Raw genomic sequence first — 23224 nt, forward strand, 5'->3', positions numbered from 1 at the left:
CATACATTCTGCATATGAGTACTTTTATTTGCTGTACTTTAAGTACATTTTGATAACAATACTTTTGTACTTTTACTCAAGTACATTTTGAATTCCGGACTTTTACTTGTAACAGAGTATTTCTACATTGAAGTATTGATACGTTTACTTAAAATTGAGTTATTTTTTTCCACCACTGCCAGCAATGCTCCTTTGCACACAGACAGACTATTGAATTTTATGTCAGACTGAGATCACGGTTTAAGGGTTTATCTATGGGTAGATTATAAATACAGCACGGGATTGAACGAGTGGGCGGGGTTTGAGCGGTAGACATCATCTTGCTCTGATCAGTATCACCAGGACTACAGCCGGAGTGTTCCGGAGGGCAAACCAAGCGCACACTGTTCCTTCCTTCAGCGTTGCCATGTCTGCTTATTATAAGCGACTTTTTCTAAAGTTTAGTTGCTTATTTTGGGCTTGTGTACTCCTAATGTTGTTTAAACCAGTGGTTCTCAGAGACTTTCATGCCAAGAACCCCCAAATGTATATGTATTTGTCTGCGGACTGAAAATATTTTGTGCCAGGGACCCGTGTACCAGATTTGTGTTGTTAAAATATTCCACATTTTTTCCGCAAGATTCTTTTGAAAATAGCTATATCTACATCCATTGTGAACTTGTAGATCTGCCATTTTCAAATATCCGCTGCATAGGTTTAAAAGTGCTCATGGCATGGTCATTTCTTTTGGGCTTGTTTTCATGAGACCTGGTTACTCGTTTCTCTCGCAAAATCTGGCAACACTGTAATCATTCCTTACGACGTCACTTACTGCTGAATCCCAGACTTCAGACTTTCAGTAGACTTGGATTATTATAGAAGTCATTTAAAAGAACATGTACCGTTGGTTCAGGATCCTTCTATTCGAGTAGGATCTGAGTGTTTTAGAATCTGCATTTTTGGTTTGTTTTCACCTCAGAGATCAGTCGTTATTTATTATTTCTACAACTGGGACTGCTGGATGTTTACTTCCGCGTGTTGAGCCCAGTCATCCAGATCCAAACATTAACGTTACAGTAACTTATTTATAAACGTTACTATCTTAACATTCACCGTCTGGAGTGTGTTTATAGGGGAATGAAGAGGAGAGCCATGGGTCTCACACAGAGCCTGGCTGCAGCTGGTCCTGATCACTTTGATGTGAGTATAAATATCATAGTGCATGAGGAGTGGTGGAAGAAAGGATAGTTTACTTAAGTAAAAGTAGCAATACATATCACAATGTAGAAATACTCGGTTACAAGTTAAAAGGCCTGTGTTCAAAATGTTACTTGAGTAAAAGTACCAAAGTATTGGCATAAAAATCCAGTAAAGTAAAAAATACCTCTTATAAGTACAGTACTTGAGTAAATGTACTTAGTTACTTTGCACCACTGTGCATCAGAGCCTTCTAGATGGCATTGCTGTGCATGAGTCAGAAGCCTGATAATTTGTCATTAGCCTCGCGTCACCAGGCTTTCCCACCAAGTAATTCGTCATAGGTCTAACAGCTCTACAAGCCCACAATGCATCGCATTGCCAAGCTCTGTGAGCTTGTAGATCTGCTACGTGTATTTCGGTTCATGGGGTGGGGGGGTGGGGGGTATCCCCATATATTATAACTTTATGGGTATCCCCCCCCCCCCCAAACCTAGCTGTAGAATACAACTCTCGTAGACGTATTTATGATTCTGACGTTTTCAATCTACGAGTTGTAGGGTTCACCCCCCACGGAGACAGGGACTTTCTGCACTATACCCCGTAGACACTCCAAACATGTACAAATTGAAAATAAAGGTGTTTACCCCCACGCTCCAAATGTTAACTCTCGCTACGGGGTAGTAGTTTAATGTAATAATCCATATCTTTCAATAAAGGAGTGTTTTAATGCCGTCTGTGGCCGATTCTGTTGGAAGTTCCCAATGGGCGGTAGTGACGCGCCCATCTGGTGAAACCCGGAATTACACTCAATGTAAACAGGAAGTAAACGAGGTTGAAAAAATGGCGTTCGGCCACAGACGGCATTAAAACACTTCTTTATTGAAAGATATGGATTATTACATTAAACTACTACCCCGTAGCGAGAGTTAACATTTGGGGCGTGGGGGTAAACACCTTTTATTTTCAATTTGTACATGTTTGGAGTGTCTACGGGGCATAGTGCAGAAAGTCCCTGTGTCCATGGGGGGTGAACCCTACAACTCTCGTAGATTGATAGTTGTGACATTGAGTCATGAGATAAGTTCCTCTGCTTACCTCAAACTCTGTCCCTGCTGAACAAATCAACTTGTGCAAGTAAAACACCCAATTTCTTTCTCATACAGCTGCATCTGTTTACAGACATCTCAAGCCAGTCAATGGTGAAAACAATTATAGTTAATTGCATTCACCTGTTGTCACAGGTGCATCAACTGTAACCAAATGGATGGACAATCCATTTGTACATGCTTAGAGTTGAAAATGGAAACTAATTCAGGTCTTTACTGTCCAGAATCCTCTTCTTCTTTCGGCTAAAAGAATCCTCTCTGTGTTGCAAATATTCTGTGGATATATCAGAGTGTAAAATAGATCATTATGAAAGCCGGTTTTGTGCACTAAACCAACACTGAGGGTTTTGCTGTGTGTGGGAGATACACATTTGGAAATGAAAATAGTGCATTAGTGTTTAAGTGATATTTCTTTGTTAAAATAAGTGTTAAAATAGCTCTGTATTCCCATTGTATTCCTTGCTATAGAGTGTTAGTACAATAACAGAGGTCTCCCCTTCTCTCCAGCTTTTAAGGAAACAGAAAATACATTTTCATGTGGGATACCTCGTACAGGATACAGGATAAACAAGCGATTGGAAATGATTAAACAAATAAATGAGTTGCAGACAAAATCTTAAGCTGATGAATGATCTTTGTGGGGTCAAAAGAATTAAGATGCATTTGTCCTTGCTCAACAATAAAAAAAAACTGGTGCCACGTCAATAGCAATAATAAAAACTAATGTCTTATCAACGTAATACAAATTTTATTCTGTTCGGATAAAATGTGTATCCCGACCTGATGATATGTGTAGGGTGCATTTCTGATTCTGTAATACACTCTGTTTAGAATCCGCTCGCCTCCAATATCAGAGCGCTCTGGTTTTGACCACCAGACCGTCATGCAGTGCCCAGCTGACTGGTCTGTCTTTGTGTTGATGTGTCAGTCTACAGGTCAGCTGACTGGTCTTCCTTGGGAGGTCCTGGAGGAGGTCTTCATGAACCTTCCTCCCCATCAGCTGGTCTGTGTTTGCAGGTTAGTCTGCCGTGAATGGAAGGAACTGGTGGACAGTGAGTCTCTTTGGAGGGAGAGATGTCGACGAGACGGCCTAAAGCCCTGCGACGCCACCAAAGTACCCAACGACTGGAGACTGTTCTACTTCCTGTGTAAGAAGAGACGCAATCTTCTGAAGAACCCACGAGGAGAACGTAAGGACAGCTAGCTAACCAAAACCACATCCGTGCAGTAGCATGCAAAACATGTTATTTGATGAACACTTGGTTATAATTTCACTATTAAACTTCAATTATGTAGCTACAGTGATGTAATGCCCCAGTACATGTGAATAGGGGAAGTCAATCAACATCGGTGTGTTGGAGGTGCAAACAAACGTGCTTCTTGCGTGGCTTTAGCTTCCATTTCATGATCATCTTCATTTTTCAAAAGATGTGGTTGTTGCAAGTTGAAAAAGAGAGAAACAAGCACTCATCAGACGAGTAGTTCACACAGTACGTGTGTATCGGGTGCACGGTTCTGGCAGAAATAGTCTCTTAGAAAGGAATACCAGCACTCACTTTGATCCATTTAGGATTTCTTGTTTATTTCATTCATTCATTGTCTCCGCCAGGCCGAAAGGCATGGCGAGAGAGTATGTTTTACCCCCTGTCCGTCCGTCCGTCCGTCCTGTCCGTTAGCAGCTAATCTCTGGCACCGTTGGCCCGGCCGCTGCGAAACTGTGCACACACACTCCCTGGATGCCAATTCAGAACCTCAGTTTCAGAATTCAGAATTTTTCAGATTGGCCTGTTATAGCGCCACCAGGAGGCTGATATGTGCAAAACACATTTATTGATACTACTTTTGTCCAAACATCACACAAATCGGTACACAGTATCTCTATAGTCATGTGATCAACACGGATTTATCCGATTTCCCATATTCCATCCTGATTGCCTAAGATTGGCTTCCAAAGTTTGCAGGATTAGTCCGTTTTGAACAAAATGCCTCAAATCACGAACGCAGCTTGCGATTTCCGTGAAATTTCACACACACATTTCTATTAGGCCGAGGAAGAAATGCCACCCTTTTCACATCGGCCTGTTATAGCGCCACCAGCAGGTCTAATTTTGCAAAACACACTTTTGGAACAAAATGCCTCAAATCATGAATGCAGTGTCCGATTGCAGTGAAAAGCCCTTGAACAAATGGCACCCTTTTCACATTGGCCTATTATAGCGCCACCAGGAGGCCACAATAACGTACCTGACCTGGTGGAGACCTGTGCTCCGAGGAGCACTTTTTCTAGTTTCATTTCATTCACCCCCAGCAGCAGATCATGCGACGGACGTTTCGGCCCACAGGCCCTCCTCAGCGTGAATGGCCCTCCTCACGCTGAGGAAGGCCTGCTTCCTCAGATTGGTTCCTCTAAACCTGGTTGTGTTTGTTGTCATAACCTACAGTATGCTGTGTATTACAGAGGACCTCTGCCATGTAAAAAGATTCCTCATTACTAAACCTCAAAGAATCTTTAACTTTTATTTCCATTGTCTCCCTCTCTCAACGGAGAGAAGTAATTGCAAGGATGTCCAAACTACAATACCGGCTGCTTCAAATAACTTTATTGACAGTGTCAAAACGGTAGGTGTCCTACCCGACACCAGTGCCAAAATGTCTCAATGGAAGAGTAGGGAGACCAGACCACCTCCAACCACTGCAGATGTACTAGTTATATTGTATACTCTACCATACAGATTGGTTAAAATAACCTTTTCATTCATTAGAATAAGTTTCAGATTGTAGCTCTAAACCTGGCTGTGTTTGGTGTCATAACCTACAGTATGCAGTGTAGTATTACAGAGGAGCACTGCCGTGTAAAAAGATTCCTCATAACTAACACCTTTTTTTTTTATAGAAAAACTCAATGGCTGGCAGATTCTGGAGAATGGTGGAGATAAATGGAAAGTTGACGAACCCTCGGTTCCACATCCCGATGAGGCCGTCCAGAAAGTATTTGTGACGTCTTATCAGTGAGTCATCATCAGGACGGCAGCAGATATGTGTGACATGCTTACTGTTTATACCAGTGATTTATACCAGTGATTCTCAACATGTGGGCCGGGGCCCACTGGTAGGCCATCAGGATATTGCAAAACACTACGATTTTAATGACATTATAACATTAAAAAAAGTATGTATGTATGTTTAAAACCTAAAAAAAAAGTTAGTTTTCATTGATCCAAGCCAGAACATGCTCTAAAAATGCACGTGGTCTGCCGCGTAGTGTTCAGATGGGTGGGCCCGGCCGCAAAAGCTCTCAAGATTTTCAAGTTGGACCCCGAACCAGAAAAGGTTGAGAACCACTGGTTTATACCACAAGTAACTAGGGGTGTGCCGATATATCGTCCCGCGATATATCGCGATACGTTTTCGTGACGATATGTATCGTTTTGAAAAAAAAAAAAACGTTTTGATTTTTTTTTACAATAATAATATTCAGGCATGCAAAAACAGCCCCGGGGTGAAAAGGGTGACAACATGTTGGTTTTTTTTCGGGTCAGGTGTCACACTATTGCCCTATTTGGATTCAAAACGGCTATTGTAGCTGAAAAGCTACAAGTTCGCATGTCTGAATAATGCAAAAACAGAATTATTTGTTTGCATTTGCTTTTTTTCTCCCCCATATATTTTTCATAATAAAAAAGTGCGTATCGTATCGAAATCGTATCGAAGTTGTGAGCCAAATATCGTATCGTATCGTTTGGTGAAATTAGTGTATCGGCACACCCCTACAAGTAACAATTCTTCTGTCTTGCCTCCAGACTGTGCACGAAGTCCCAGCTGATCACTTTGGAGAAAGAGGGTTACAACGACTCATTCATGGACAACTTCCAACCTGATATCAGCATATCCGATTGGTAAGAAAATACACATGAAATACTTTTAATCCCATTGTTACGTTAGTACTTGCATAAAATATCTTGTACATTTCAAACTTGGGAATGTCTTTTGGATTTTCTCAGAACAGAACTAAAAAAGCTGAAGATTATCATCACCAAATGTGTTGCAAAAAACTCAATGATTCTGGGGGGGGGGGGTCCCCAGATGATTAGCTTAATGTGCAACATTGTTTTCTCACTAAAGTTACAATTTAAGGACTATTAATACCTTTTTAATACCTGTAAAATTAAAATAAGCTAGTAATAAGAACATTACTACATCAAAAGTAACAATCCAACAAACTATACTATAAAAATGGTCACAACATTGTCAAATATTACCTCAGAAAGTGGCTTCTACAAGCTATTTTCACAATATCTATCTGTGGAACCGAGTCAAACTAAATGTAATGCCTCAACTCCTGCAATTCCATGTGCTTGTCAGGGTGGGGGGTCCCCAGTTCAAATATGATTATTTTGGGCGTTCACGGCCTGAAAAGTTTGGGGACTGTACAAACTGTACACTACAGATTGGTGAAAATAACGGTTTATTCTTTAAAACAAGTTCCGTATTTCTGCTTTAATAATTTTACCACATCCCTGCTCTAAACGTGTGTGTGTGTGTGTGTTGTGTGTAGGTATGCACCACGTTGGGATTGTGGAAGTGAATATGAAATTCGTGTGGAGTTGCTGAATCAAAGAAAGAAGCCAGTACAGACATTTGCTCCTGCCCCGGTTCGCTTTGATCAGTGGAATGATCAAAAATGGAATCAGGTACGGGTAGAGTATTAGAATAATAACTAGGCATGTAACAATTCACTCAACTCACGATACGATTCGAATCACGATACTAGGTTCACGATTTGATTTTTCACGTTTTTTTAAACACATTTTTTCACTTTTACAGACAAATGACCAAAACATATTTTTTATTGTTATTTCTCTTAAACAAATCCAGTATTTTACTGTGTTCTCTCTTATCCTCTTTTCAATGCAGTAGCAAATGACTGAAAACTCTTTTTTTAAATCAATACTCTTATAAAGATGCTGTATTTTCTTCTATTTTTTTCCCCGCGCCCTCTGCTGTTTGTAGCGCAAGAAAGTTTTTATTAACACATTCTTAAGTAGTAGTAGTTCAAAATCTTTCAGAGCTTAAGGACAACAAGGATTCTTACCTGCAGTATTGTCATTTGATGTTTCAGATTACCCACGTTTTCAAGAACTATGGACCAGGAGTTCGATATGTACGTTTTGTTCATGGAGGTAAAGATACACAATTCTGGGCAGGATGGTATGGAATCCGGGTCACCAACAGTTGTGTTCAGATCTGTCCATCATTGGACAGGTAGCTCTTGTTAGATTTATCTGAACAGAGTGGTCCAGGGATGATGTATTCATGTAGTCAGAAGCAGGAATTAGCACCTTCCTGGTGCCCTCTGGAAAAAAAAGTCAACGCGATTTCAGCGTTAACCCATTAAGACCTGAGGCCGATTCTACAAAATGTCTTCTAAATCCTAACAGTTTTTTTGAAAAAACGTATATAACTATGTCAGTGGTTCTCAAACCTTTTCATGTCAAGGACCTCAAAATGTTTGTATTTGGCCACGGACCCCCATCTGCCATCTCAAAATATTTTGTTCCAGGGACCCCCCCAGAAGCAAAGATTTGAGTTACAAGTGTTCGCTTGAAAAAATATACATTCAAAGATTTGCAAAAATGTAAACGATTTCTCAAAAATAGCAGAGCGCTATGAGCTTGTATATCTGCTATTTTTGAATAGCTCTGAAGTGTAAAAGAATGCTTTTTAGCTCAAATTAAAAAAATTACAGAGATGCTTCTCCCAGTCTTAAAGGGTTAAATTGTTGATTGTAGCTGAAAAATGTACTCTGTGGCAAATAAAAGTTCATGATACTTCCCCCCGCAAGATAATCTTCACAAAATGAACACCTGTTTTATGATTGAGGCTTAAATGGAATCACCAGACTTAAAAAAGAGAATTTGACGCTGTTACCCTCCTGAGGGGCGGCAGTGGCTCAGGAGGTAGAGCGGGCTTGAGTTTGATCCCGGCTCCCCCAGAGTTAGTGTTGAAGTGTCCTTGAGCAAGACGCTGAACCCCTAATTGCTCCGTGTGTGTGTGTGTGTGTGTGTGTGTGAATGTAATGCACAATCATTGTAAAGCGGCTTGGATAAAGGAGCTATATAAATCCACCATTTATGTATAATGCCCCAGACAATATCTCTAGTATCAGTTAGACACTTGTAAGCAAATGCCTTTTTAAGACGCATAAAAGCTTTGAAAATTTACGAGTGGGGTATTTACTAGCATTTTATGTCACAGAATAAAACGGGAAAATCCCTTAAGCCTGCATTAACCACATACCTTATTTCAGGCATTTAACCAAAAAACCCATTTGAAAAACCGATAGACTTTGACAGAGAGAACCAGGAAGTGCAAAATGCTAACTTGTTTAGGGGTTTTGGCAATTACAAACTTTTCCACTCTATACTGTCGCTGCCTGTACCTCCAACCTTACCTCCAACTTCCTTTAGAATCGCACCTTTTCCAAGTTAATTGGCCTCATGTTATCTGCACTTATTTTGAACGCGGAAATATATTTGTTTGTTTACCGCCATCCTTCATTTAAAATCACACCTTTTCCAAGTACAGTAAACCTGCCTCATGCTATCTGCACTAAATTTGAATGTGTAAATATCTTTATTGTAGCTATCACAGCAGGAGTGTGTTTCTTTGTATAATTTTCAGTTAGAAATGTTCCCTGACACTTTAATAAATGAAGGCTTATGCAAAGCAGTGATAAGAATAAAGGATACAGTTGCATTTTAGTTATTCATACTGGATGTTGGCACAAAGAGGGATACATTTATACAGTAATCTGTAACATTATTTAAAAAGTTGAATAAATTGGATGAAAGCATTTTTCACCCAGTCGACTAACTATAGCTGGGTGTCCGTCCAAGTACTTTTATGCAAATTACGAAGTATTGCAATAGAAAGGGTAAAATAAAATGTCAAATTAAACTACATTTTCCACAATATCGTATTGAATAAATATATTTTTACACTCACTAGAGGTTAAAGGGATAATTCAGTTTTTTATATTTGAGTTTGATGGCACATTCTAAGGTTCTTGTGAATCAGTTGAATACCGTTTTTCAACTAGTACCACTGGAAGCTTGGTGTCTCAACTGAACTATTCCTTTAAGCAAAATATGAAATGGATTTAGTAGATGAAGGTATAATGAGACAAATGCATTGACCGATTAGTTGGTAAATAATTTGAACTCAAACATTGCACTATGTGTAGACCAAGGATTGACTGCAATGTACTTGTCTAGCACTGCATGTGGTCAGTCAAACATGTTGTTAGTACATACAGTATAAGATATACTTATTCATAGCCTACATCCAAGAGAATTCAGGCAGTCCCGTCATTGTGTTGGTGCCAAATCGTTTGGAACAAAATTCAAGTCTTGCCCTTATATTGAAAGATATTTCCTTTAATAATTCTGTAGATCTTATACTACTGTAACTGCAAGGCATTACACTGACAGAAAGTATATCTACTTTGTGTGTGGCACTCTTGAGATTTCCATCTTTCATGTAATTCTGTGCTTTTTACACAATAAAGTTAGTTTGGTTCATGAGTTTGTCATTTGTGTTTGTGTCAGCAAATTGTCCACCCATTGCTTCACCTTTTGTCTTAATCAGGGCTCTTGTGGAGCTGGGCAATATATTATATCAATATCATGACTAAATATCTGGGATTTGGGATATGGTAACATTGTGATATGGCATTAGTGTTGTCTGTGTCTGGTGTCACTTACACCCCCTTTTGATTTATTTTCAAAATGGGGTATTTTGTCCCAATCAACCAGCCCTAGGCTCTTATCAATACATCTGGCAAACATATTGTACAGTAATTGGCTCCCCAAGAGACATGATCGTTACTCTGCAATGCATTTTGATTGAATTTCTCAGTACAATAGACTGCTCATGTAACCTGTCTGTTCCAGCAGCATAAAGCTTAGGCTTGGCCTTTCTTCAAATGTTTTATCATTCTACATGGTAAAAGTATCCTCCTGCTAACATTAGCAAACATCCAAGCTATCAACTGTGTGAACGAGTTGATGATAAACAGTTTATACCTTTGTGGATATGCATGAGATTTTGCTCAAAATAAATTGTCTTGTTTTTGGTGAAAATCTTTAATGGATATACACAATAGCAATGATTTATTCATAATACTGGTTTATGGTAACATTTTATCACAAGCAAGATACAATACAATTTACCTTTAAGTAAAATGGAACACAAATCAAATCCTCAGATACATCAGTCATTTTAAATTGTTTTTAATCATTTGATTTCAGCTTCATTTAATTAATTCACCAACGAATGCTAGACATGTATTGATGTCATTTTAAAACTGCATCAATACATGTCAAGTGAATTAAGTGACAAGGTTATTCTCTCAGTAAAGTCATTATTCAAACAGACAGACTGGGTGGTAATGATATTAGACACTTTTCAAACAGTACCAGTCAAATAGTAAAAAAAAATACTTGATCTGTGTGTAATTGAAGTAGTTCTAAAATATAAATTGAGCAAATAAAATAATTTTGAGTCCAACTAACCTGCACATCAATGTAGAGGTAATATTGTGCTTACCATCATCTCTCGAAGTTAGAATTTAAACGAGATCACTTAAATATATTAAGTGTCAACCACTTTAAATGATGATTTAAGACAAATCAAATGCAAAATATTTTAGATTAATCTTCCTCTAGAAACAATTTGTATTCCTTACTATAAAATATTGAATTGTTCCAGGTCCTGGTGATCCCAACAAGAGTCCAATTTCTGTGGTTTCTCCAAGATCTTTCAGGCATTTATCAATTTAAAAACCCTATCTTGGCTTGTGAATTTCTTAGTTTTAATGGAATATTGCCAATATTAGCAATATAGGAAATATAAGAAAGCAACACTGAGCAATAAGGCCTCAATGTCAGGAATGTTTATGCAATACAAATATAAAACTTAAAATGTAATTGCATGCAGTGTGGCATTGAATAAAGGCAGCAATAGATGTAAAATAAAATACATCACTTTTCTATTGGACCTGTACTCATCTTTTCTGCTTGCCATTATCATGGGCTGTGAGCTCCCATCAATCACTGCCAATTAAATATAAGATAATATAAACATTTCAACAGTGGTTCAATAAAAATACCATTTCAGGGTGTTTTGCACTTACACATAAAATCTACTGTATATTTTAGTAGAACCCAACCAATAGATCGGTCTGACCATTATTTGACTTTGTCATTGGTCTAAAAGTTAAAATTTTAGTAACATTAAGTTAAATGTTATATATAAATTTTAATCAAATCCAAGTTTTTCAAATTGATCCAAAAGGTTTGCACTTCGACAATTTCAGTCAAACATAGGTAATCGGTGGGCTAGGACTCTCCAAAATCAGGATTGGCATTATATCCAAATATATGGCATCGGTCGGGCTCTATATTTTAGTGTAAGTTAGCACTGCAGGCCTTGACGCCCCAACAAAGTGAATAACTGTAAACATACTGCAGTCCCACTCAAATGTGGTGTGCTTGTACAACACTTGTATATTTTATATCAACTCGTGAATGGTTACATCTTTAGTATCCAGTGTTCATGTCACTAAAAGACCATTCTGATCTCAAAAGTCAGATTCTGCCCCTTAAAAGGGCAACTTTGCCGATTTCTTACCTGAATCCAAATCATTCTATTGTGGAAAAAAGAAAAGGAAACATTAAACATGATCTATACTTAGCTGCGTGCCGGTGTTGTGCACCTAAAATAGCAAATCTACCAACGCACAATATGCTGCGGATGTGAGCTTGTAGATCAGCTATTTTCAGCGCACAACACCCACGCACAACTAAGTGTAACATCTTGTGTCCGTCTCACAACAGAACGATGGCATGCAGATTAGAAATCAGCAAAGTTGCAGTTCAAAGTCACGCCAAATACACCAGCTAGTTCGTTTCCATGTCAAACTCTACCATAAGGAGGCATGTCATTTGTGACACGCCAACTTATGTGGGAATGGGATTTTACAGTAACACTTGGACTCCTGCAATAGTGTCAGTCTACTGTAGTTATTACGGTAAAACGGGGGTGGAGCAGAGGGACAAGGCTGGTAGGAAACTCAGAGCAGTACACATCTACGCCTTTTCTTAGGTTCAGGGGGCTCCAGGGCCGCCAGTATGGCCTCATCAAACACATTCTTTAATCCTTTCTGTGGAAACAAAACATTCACATTCAAAAAAACAGAACTACCTCTCAGAAATCATTGATGAACACGGCCAGGGAACAGATTTGTAAAATTGAAATTCCACTTGAACTGGAGCGGAGGACTCAGAATGTCCCTTTATTCAAATTAACAGTACAAGATTCCCCCATAACGATCAACTTGTCTGTATAAAGGACAAGAGCCAATGGAAAACTTTGATCTGGCAAAAGGGAAAAACAAGAATGGATCTAGAAATACAGACAGGATACAGTATAAAGCCTGATTTATAATTAGTTGTGAAATAGCAGAAAATAGCAGATCTACGAGATCTGCTACAAGACCTGTGGTGCTATGTCACGCACTGACAAATGCCAATCTACAAGCTCACAGCAAGCTTGTAGATCTGCCATTTCCGGTGCTTTGTAAGGACACAAACAGAATAGTATAGCTGAGTTAATAACAGAATTTAAAAAATGAAAAATACATCTGCTATGCACAACCAAATGTAAACGATTATTCACACTTCATCGCACAACTCTCCCACGCCAAAAAAATGAAGAACCCTACTATTCTACATCATTATAATCATCAAGTGACAAAGTATAAATTAAGCCGGTATTGAGAACAGAGAGATGAAAAGTAAAGATTGGCACGGTTATGATAAAGGACAAGGCAGCAATGGGCTAATTGAGATTAGGCCGAGTTCAAACAAAAGCAGACATGAACAACAGATGGTGGAGTGTTAATAGGCATACATTTCAGATGGGCATCGTGATTATTTTCGGTGACAAAAGGACTTCCTTTACTGTGAATAAGCAGCAGACAAGAGGCAAAAGCGAGACTGAAGGAGAGACATCAGAACAGACAGCACTTTCTCTTTCTCTGAGTTTCGGGGGGCTCTAAAGCGGCTAGGATAGCCTCATCGAAAACGTTCTTCAGTCCCCGCTACAGGAGGAGAAAAGGGGGGAGGAGATGGGTGAACAACACTGGGGTTAGAGGCCAAGTCGGAAGGAGTTAGCAAAGAAGACAGCCAGAGCAAACCGTACGATGTCGGGACGGGTTGGAAACCTTTTATGTCCAAAACCGTTACTTTTTAGGAAATTGAAAAAAGTACCTGTGTTCCAATGGATACAATGTAGTGTGTAGTTATTATTTAGTCACAAGCGCTTGTTAATACTGTACTTTTCATTGGTTAAATATGGATAAAACACAAAGTAAGAACTAACCCATTTCAACCTGGCGTCCCTATACTGGCCATGACACTATAGGTGAAACCTTTACAAAAATATTTAAAAATTTCTTCCAAAACAGCAAAATAGGGAGATGCGGTTTCTGCCCGACAGCGACCAAATCATTTTAGCAGGGTTAAGCTGGTACCAATTCTGCCAAGAACGTTTTTTTTTTTACATTTCACCCAAAGACCAAGGAGATATGATTTTTCGAAGATCTAGACTCCTATCCACTTCCTTGTTAACTTAAAACTTAAAAATCCTGTATCTCGGCTCCTGAGTACTTTTTTTTTTCAATGAAAAATCTCTGGCAGTGGGCAAACGCGGCCAGAAAAAAGACCTCACCAAATTTTGTTTCTGCAAGAAGTATGCTGCAATTATCTAATAAGGCTGGGCGATATGGACAAAATCAAATATCATGATATTTTTTACCAAATACCAATATGACACATCATAATATATATATTACATTCTATATTCTGTGAATTTTATCAGTTTTTCAAAAAATATAAAAACTTTCTAAAATAGCCGATCTACAATCTCACAACACACTGTATGCTTTGTGAACTTGTAGATCAGCCATTTCTATAATTCTTGAACATTTTTAAGTAAAATAAAATAGGGCTTAAGTTATTAAAACCAGGAGAAGACAATATCCCAATATTATGATGTCCAAAATCCCTATCTAGTCTCATCACGATATCGATATAATATCAATATATTGCCCAGCCCTACTATCTAACATTCATATGACACACATGACGTAGCTCACCAACAATGTAAAACGTGATTCAATTTAACGTCCTACCTGTGTCAGAGCTGAACACTCGACGTATTTGACAGCCTTAAGGTCCCGGGCCAGCTTCTCTGCTGTCTCGGGGGTGATGGGTTTCTGTTTGTTCTTGGCCAGCTTCTCCACTGTGGAGGGGTCATCTCGCAGGTCTATCTGGGTTCCTACCAACAGGAAGGGGGTCTTGGGACAGTGGTGAGTTATTTCAGGGACCCACTGTTGAAAGACAAGAGGCACAAATATTGTCAATTAAAGATGATTTAATACTTTTTTGGAGTCAAATTTTCCGAATTGAGGATGACATCTCTGATGGGGAAATCCAATGCTGGCAAAAGCTGGACTGTTACCATAATAAAGTAAAGTAAAAATAAAACATTCAATATTCTGCTTTTGAACTTTCATTAATACTAACACAGAAGTTCTTGGGTTTTAAAGACCAGCTTAAAGCTCTATTATGTAAATTATTTGTTTATAAAATGTTATTGTATTATGTTGTTAGGACCCCCTCGAAAACAAGATGCTGCATCTCAAGGGCTTATCCTCTAGTTACATTTCAAAAATAAATAAATGTCATCTGTATGGTAGAGTAGGTGACTTACAGGATACAATTTGGTCTCTCTGCTCTTCTATTGAGACATTAAGATCCTGTGTCTAGGTTGAACACAACCCTGTTTTCTGGTTTGACAAAAAAGGTCAAAATTCTATTTCTTCCCCCAGGTAAGCAGGCAGGCTCCATTAGCTCAGTGGTATACATTTCAGCACTTTGCAGGTTCAAATCCAGGGTAGAACAGTTAAGTTACATAGTGCAGCTTTAAATGCTATTTTGAGAGTGTTGCATTTCCGTATCGTGACGCATTTCCTAATTAAACCATAGCCGAGTGCACCTCAGCCAATTACAGCAATGGGGTTGAACAGCATGGATCATTGCAACCTCCAAACACAGTACAGGTGCACAACATTTACCCGGCTATGTGCACTAATCCTGGGCATGGACACACAGTACCATGGCCCGCCCTGGAGGCAACCTCACTCAGACCACAAAGTAAAAAAAATCGAACAAGGCTATGCTGAATAGTTTCTGTTACTGCATTGCCCATCTTTCGCCTCAAATGTCTACATTGAAAATGCAGCACTGCCCTCTAGTGTCTAGAATAATGAATCTGTGTGGAACAGTGATTGACAGGTGCATGTCATGATTTTTATTGGTTTTAACCCATTAAGACCTGAGGCAATTCTTAAAAATTGATTTCTAAATCCTAACAGTTTTTTTGAAAAAAAAAAGAAGTTTTTCAAGATTTTTCAAAAATAGCAGATCTACAAGCTCATAGCGCGGCTATGAGCTTGTATATCTGCTATTTTTGAATAGACAAAGACATCTAAAGTGACACAGAGGCGTTCCAGGTCTTAATGGGTTAAGTGGTTGGTACTTGCTAATGTAATCACACGTAGCATTTTAGTTTGTGAAGCAATTCAGATTGGACCTTTGATATAAAAATACACAAAAAAATGAATTTCTTCTCTTTTTTTTGGCATCCATTTATGTCCCCCATATGACGGATATGCTCCAAAAGGGTGAAAAACATATTTTTCATTTCAGCTCATCTTTAATGCCCTTGTGAACAAAGTTATTTTTAAACATTTGACAGAGGACGGTTGGTACATTAAGCAACATCAGCAAGGCAGGTTAATCATCAAACATATGGATGGGCAGCAGCTTAAAGGGACAGACGATTGGAGTGAACTGATGGAACAGGCGCCATCACAAAACATCTAAGATTAACATATTTTAGGCATGACACAATAAAGAAAATTATCTAATAACATTTTTGTACTCAAACAACTGGTTTAGTGTTGTGTAGCATAAATATCTTTAATATGCTATATTTACAACCAAAATGTGAATGCTTGTCTTTGTTCTATATAATAAAATAAATGTTTTTGACTGCTGGGCAAACATTCATTATTACGCAATTTTGTTTCTCTGTCTGGGTTCAGATAACTTAAGCATTTACTATTACCATTTTATTACCTTATTTTATAAACATTTCTAGTAAACAATTATCACATTAATTTAATAATCTATTGAACAATTGACTAATTGAATAATTGATCAATTATGAAAATGATTGTTTAAATAATCATATAGGCCGACATATATCAAATGGTGACATGCTATTTTCCGTGGAATGTTAACAACATGGATGCTAGGTTTCATGTTGGTTAATAACCTGCTGGACAGGTCGAACAGAATAGACTAACCTTCTCTTTGACGTTCTCAAAGGAGGAGGGTGAGACGGAGGAGAAACAGACCAGGAACACATCTGTCTGAGGATAGCTCAGTGGTCGTAACCTGTCATAGTCCTCCTGACCTGTCAACAGAACAGCAATAACAACATGTCACACACTGACAAATTAGTTCTAAACTAGAAAAAGTGCTCCTCGGAGCACAGGTCTCCGCCAGGTCAGGTAGGTTATTGTGGCCACCTGGTGGCGCTATAATAGGACAATGTAAAAAAGGGTGCCATTTCTTCCTCGGGCTAGTGGGAATGTGCGTGCATTCGTGATTTGAGGCATTTTGTTGCAAAAAGGTGTTTTGGTAAATTAGACCTGCTGGTGGCGCTATAACAGGCCAATGTGAAAAGGGTGGCATTTCTTCCTCGGCCTAGTGGGAATGTGTGTGAAAGTTTTCACGGAAATCGCACACTGTGTTCATGATTTGAGACATTTTGTTCAAAACGGACCAATCCTGCAAACTTTGGAAGCCAACCTTAGCCAATCTGGATGGAATATGAAATATCGGACAGATCCATCTTGATCACATGGACACATGGACAGACACACGGACGGACGGACGGACAAGGGGTAAAACATACTCTCTCGCCATGCCTTTCGGCCTGGCGCAGACAATTAACCCATTAACCAGTGGTTCTGTGGTTAATTTCAAGAACCGCCATAACTGAAGAGTGTACAGAGTTACAGGCCTGTAAGGGGCCATTTAGAACCCCTTCAGGGAACTCTGGGGTCCCTGGACCCCAGAGAACCACTGCAATCTACAAGCTCAATGTGTCACATTGCGAATGTTGCCAGTTTGTAAAAATGTTTTGTCATTTTTTATTTTATTTTTTTAAATTTTTGTCAACTGTTTTCAAAATGTTGAAATTTCTTTAGAAATTAAATACCCAAAATAGGGACACCAGGTTGAAAGTGGTTAAAACCTGTTTTATACTTCGTGGTATGAAGGTAGCTGATCTAATAAGCTCACAACGTGTCGTGCATTATTTTCACTAGTATATAACTAAACCTAAGTATGAATCAAGACGTGATAAAAGAGTCTTACCTGCTGTATCAAATAATCCTAGGGTGTAGGGTTCACCCCCAATCATTACAGTTACTGCATAGTTATCAAACACCTGGATTCAAACAATGACAAAGAAGATATGACAGTTAACACCAACGTTCACTCACTAAACTCTGTAATTAATTAAAAATAAATGTTAAGTTTAAAAGAGTTTCCTTAATATTTTGTTATAGTGTTTCACTGGTCAAAAAAAACTGTCCACAAGTAGTGTACTTGAGGTTAATTCAAACTCTTACGGGTCCATTTAAATTACAATTTTACCAAGGTTTTTACGGCGTACTTTGAGAGTTCAAAGTGATATTTGGCGTACTCACCGTCGGTACATATTCGGAGGGGAATTTGTTGGTCGTGTATGAAATCAGTAGACAGGTTTTTCCCACGGCTCCGTCTCCGACCACAACACATTTGATAGTCTGCATGTCTGCGTTGTTTACAAGACCTGATGGAGAACGCACACAATTACCATCATGTCACACAACTGCCATCATGTTCTCTCAGCTGAGTCGAGTCACATCTCATTGCCGTCGGTTAGAAACCTTGGATCTCCATATATTTCAACTTTTGATGTTTTTCAATAAATTAATGTCCTACTTTGTCGTACAAAACATGGACCATCTACAAGCTCGCAAGCTTGCAGCTCTGCTATTTTTGACAAAATAATGTTTTTTAAGTTGAAGTGAAAGTGGTTAAGTGTGTTTCATAAATATTGAACCAATGAAAAGTATTATTAGCTTGTGACTTAATAACTACATTGGATCCATTGGAACACAGGTTCTTTTTTCCATTTCCTGAAAAGGACATTTATTTGTATAGGAAATTTCACACACACAGCAAACTGAACTCAAGAGTCCTTCACATAAAATAAAAAATATACATTAAAGGAGAATTTCGGACCGCCCAACGTTTTTCTTACCTTTAACCCATTAAGACCTGGAACGTATTTGTGTCACTTTTTGATTTGAGCTAAAAAAGCATTATTTTACACTTTGGCTATTCAAAAATAGCAGATCTACAAGCTCATAGCGCGGCACCGAGTGCCGCGCTACGAGCTTGTAGATCTGCTATTTTTGAAAAATCGTGAAAATGTGTGCAAATCTTTGAATATATAATGTTAACTTTTAAAGCAAACATTTTTTAACTCAAATCTTTGCTTCTGGGGGGTCCCTGGAACAAAATATTTTGAGATGGGGGTCGGCGGCCAAATACATCTCATTTTGGGGGTCCTTGACATGAAAAAGGTTTGAGCACCACTGATATAGAAACATTCAGAATACTGTTGGGATTTAGAGGGCATTTGTAGAATCGGCTTCAGGCCTTAAAGGGCTAATATGATATTATGATGTCCTAGGACGAGTGGTACAGTAGGAAAAATGTATAACTCCATCCCGATGTCGACCGCAGCTAAAAAACAGAACCTATGGTACTTGCGCTAGATCGCATATTTTAATAGCGTTTTTGTTGTTGTTGTGAGATCTAACGTTCTTATGGACAGAAAACACTCCACAGTGTTTATGTTGGATGAGCCTCTCCGGAAGTCTCGCAAGACGAGATTTCACCCGTGACGTCATCCATGTCACTTTGTCAACAGTATGGCGGCTCATTTGGGACAAAAACATTGTGGATTTTTTTTGTCCATAAGGACGTTAGATCTCACACACAAAAAAAAAAAAGTTATTAAAATATGCGACCCAGTGCAATTCCCATAGGCTCGAGTTTTTAGCTGCGGTCGACTCGGGATGGAGTTATGAATTCTTTCTACAGTACCACTCGTCCTAGGATATCATAATATCATATAAAAAGGGTCGTGCGGAATTCTCCTTTAAAAAAAGATATGCGTCTATGCATTTAAGACATACAAACTACAGTATAACCATCAACATTCATGACATTTATTTGTATGTCATTTGTAAAAAAAAAGATTTATAAAGTCCACTCCTTTACATAAACAGAAGAGAACAAGAAATATAATTTGATGAAAACAATCCCATCGTGATCACTGTAATCGTTATCAAGTCTCTAACAGTGGGGTTTAAGTAGTGATCGACACGGTTTGCATTAATCCGGACATTCACAAAATGCAGCACTTTAGGACCCCACCCAACAAATAACTCTCTGTGTCTCTCTCTCTCTCTCTCTCTCTCTCTCACACACACACACGGCCTGTGAAAATAAGCAGGCTGCTTTGACAAGATTATAACGTAGTAGTTTCAGTGCAGTTTGTTCCAGAGAATTGGACCATGGTGACTAAAATGCATCTTCACCACATGCATGCAGATGTTGCTGTAGCTACAGTTATAGTGTCTGATTATCTGACATGTAGGGCTGTCACGATTACACATTTGAAGTTGACAATTAATTGTCACTCAAATAATCGAGATTTGGCATTGAACATTGGAACTAATGAATACACATTTCTGTTTGCCTTTTAGGCGAAGTTCATAATCAAAAATGGCACACGGCAGATGATGACAAATAACTTCAATTTACACTTTTCAAAATAGTAGAAATAGTTGATCTACAAGCTTACAACGCATCACAAAGTGACGGGTTGTAAGCTTGTAGATCAACTATTTCTACTATTTTTTGGAAAATGTTTGAAAATTGATTCACATTTTTCAACATTGATAAGATTATGACGATTATGTAAAATAATTGAGATTATCTCAAATAATTGCGATTAGGTGATTATGTAATAATTGTGACAGGCCTACTGACATGGGATTATTGATTACTGATTGACTGCTTTATCATTATTATTATTGTTGGCACAGACAGTGGACAGACTGTGATTGACTGTCACACAACACCTCATCACTGAGCTCTGCTGTCACATCTAATCACCAATTATGTTTCCTAACCAGTGGCTGCCTTTACAAGCCTAGCAATTAATGAACAGTGGTGGAAAGTAACTAAGTACCTTTACTCAAGAACTGTACTCGAGTACAATTTTGAGGTAATTTTTGCCAGACCCAAGGGGTCGGGCTTGTTTTCTCCATACATGGGCATGGTCACTTTGTCCCCCGGCCCCAGCCAAAAAAGTCTGTCCCCCTTTCGTCACGAACTATTCATGACATCATTACTATGTCACAAGTATGTAATTAAGTAACATAGGACTTCATTCTGGGTCTGGCAGAACCAAGGTCTCCTGGTCTTGTTTTTAATTTACTGGAGTATTTCCAATTGTCAGTACTTTTACAGAACATACATTAACCACTTCAGTCCTATTTTGGCCATTTGAAAATAGCCGATCTACAGGCTCATGGCAACCTGCTGAGCTTGTAGATCTGCTATTTTATACCTTGAAAACCTGTGAAACGGGACATTCTGCGTAATGAGTACTTTTACTTTTAGTACTTTATGTACATTTTGATACAAATACTTCCGGGCTTTTACTCAAGTCAATTTTGAATCCCGGACTTTTACTTAAACAGTAGACTCAAGTAAAACAAATCTGAGTACTTTCCCCCCCACCATTGTCTGCTGTCACATCTAATCACCAATCATGTTTGCTGAGCAGCAGCTGCCTGTACAAGCCGACCAATCAACGAATGGATCAATCAATCAATCATGATCTACAATCTTCATCCATAAACCCAGTGGTGTAAAGTAACTGAGTACATGTACTCAAGTACTGTACTTAAGTACAATTGTGAGGTATTTGTATTACTTTACTGGAGTATTTCCAATTTTCAGAACGTTTACTTCTACTCCACATACATCTCAGTGTGTTACTTTACAATTATCAATTACTATAGTATAAAACATACATTAACCACTTCCTATTTTCCCTATTTTATACATAGACTATTTGAAAATAGCAGATTTACAAGCTCACAACGCGTCACAATGCCACGCGTTGTGAGCTTGTAGATCTGCTATTTTCAAACATTTTAGCACTTTTACTTTTGGTATTTTAAGCACATTTTGATACCAATACACATTTGTAATTTTACTCGAGTCAATTTTCAATTCCGGACTTTGACTTGTAACGGAGTATTTCTACATTGCAGCATTGATACTTTTAGTAATAACATATTTGAGTACTTTTTCCACCACTGCATAAACCCATCATCATCCTAACAGTGATTAAAGCTAATGCTAACTAGCTAAATACTGTAGCTAAGACAGTTTAACATCAACACGGGCTTAATGCTGACTAATGAGCCTTTATTAGTGAAACCCCGGCTAACAAGCTTAATGTAAACAAGCAGGTGTATAATTGTACGTGTTTAGTGTTGATTATTATAGGGTTATTGATCATACGGTTGATAAACAGTACCTGATGTGTTTTTCTTCTTTAGCCGGGCGTTGGCAGCAGCAGCAGCTTGACCAGTGTTGCCAGGTTTTGTGAGAGAAACACGCTGCCTACCAGGTCTATGAAAACAAGCCCATAAGTCAACAACAAGCCCGCAACTTTAAGGTCACATGAGTACTTTTAAACCTATTATGCTACGGCTAGCCTGTACATTTGCTATTTTTTTTTTAAATCGTGAAATAAAAAGGTGAAGATTTAGAAGATTTTTGAAACATTCTAACACCACAAATCTGGTAAGGGCCGGCCTGGCACAAAATATTTTCAGATGGGGGTTATAGGGACAAATACATATTAATTTGGGGGTCCATGACAAAAAAATATTTGAAAACTACTGGTTTAAATAATAATAATAATTTAAAAAATGTAAGCAAGCCTAAATAAGCAACTTCACAGAAAAACAAGCCCAAAGTCGCTTATAATAAGCAGACATGGCAACACTGAGCTTGAGACGGTGACGCAACCTCCACACTTTCTTCTTCTGGTTGTTTATTTATTTCCGGCAGGACAGAGGCGCCTGGGTAAAGTACTGTCCCCTATGCAGTGGTGGAAAAAGTACTCACATGTTTTAAAAGTGTCAATATCATACAGAGATATTAACTTTTAAGTAATGAATGGTTATTATTAAAGATGGGTCTTACATTGCTTCAGTCATCAAATCTATTTCTGTAGGCCTACTTTTAGCATTTTAATTGTTACCCCGCTATAATGATCAACAGGCAGGACTCAAGTATAATAGAAATATACAATATTTATTAGCATTTAGTAAAAATAAGGAATTTCAATAAAACATAGTTTTATTCCAAATTCATTTAAAATCTGAAGTGAGCAATGACATACAACATATAACATTTCCCCAAATGCTTCCCACAAAAACCAGCTTGCTTGTGCTCCACTCCTGATGGCTGCAGGCTTAGAGAGGGGAATCAAATGGGTGAAATCACACGATAACACAGCACCTTACACTTGACCTCAAGGCCAACACTGCAACCAACACTGCAACTCTATAGAGCACAACAACCGAAAAGGCCCAA

General features: G+C 38.4%; 2 protein-coding genes across 3 annotated transcripts; one reads left to right on the forward strand and one right to left on the reverse strand.

The window, feature by feature from the left end:
- The first annotated feature begins 799 nt into the window (after positions 1–799).
- Positions 800–9414, forward strand: LOC308097254 (F-box only protein 6-like). The gene is made up of 6 exons (XM_080444926.1): positions 800–1179; positions 3214–3475; positions 5179–5293; positions 6086–6181; positions 6841–6976; positions 7405–9414. Exons 1-6 carry the CDS (start codon positions 1117–1119, stop codon positions 7549–7551), a joined length of 819 nt encoding a protein of 272 aa, XP_080301052.1. The 5' UTR covers positions 800–1116; the 3' UTR covers positions 7552–9414.
- A 1007-nt stretch (positions 9415–10421) lies between these two features.
- Positions 10422–22215, reverse strand: LOC308097333 (cell division control protein 42 homolog). 2 transcript variants are annotated; one of them, XM_080445069.1, is made up of 6 exons: positions 22158–22215; positions 18193–18317; positions 17858–17930; positions 16780–16889; positions 14539–14736; positions 10422–12507 (listed from the first exon to the last, which is right to left on the reverse strand). In XM_080445069.1, the coding sequence occupies exons 2-6, from the start codon at positions 18295–18297 to the stop codon at positions 12418–12420; spliced, it is 576 nt and encodes a 191-aa protein (XP_080301195.1). In that variant the 5' UTR covers positions 18298–18317; positions 22158–22215; the 3' UTR covers positions 10422–12417. The 2 variants fall into 2 exon arrangements, with proteins under 2 accessions (XP_080301195.1, XP_080301196.1); XM_080445070.1 differs by lacking the exon at positions 10422–12507 and adding an exon at positions 12514–13446.
- Between the last annotated feature and the right edge of the window lie 1009 nt (positions 22216–23224).

Source organism: Gymnoscopelus braueri, assembly GCF_963280865.1.
Source record: "Gymnoscopelus braueri genome assembly, chromosome: 12".
NCBI lineage: Eukaryota > Metazoa > Chordata > Actinopteri > Myctophiformes > Myctophidae > Gymnoscopelus > Gymnoscopelus braueri.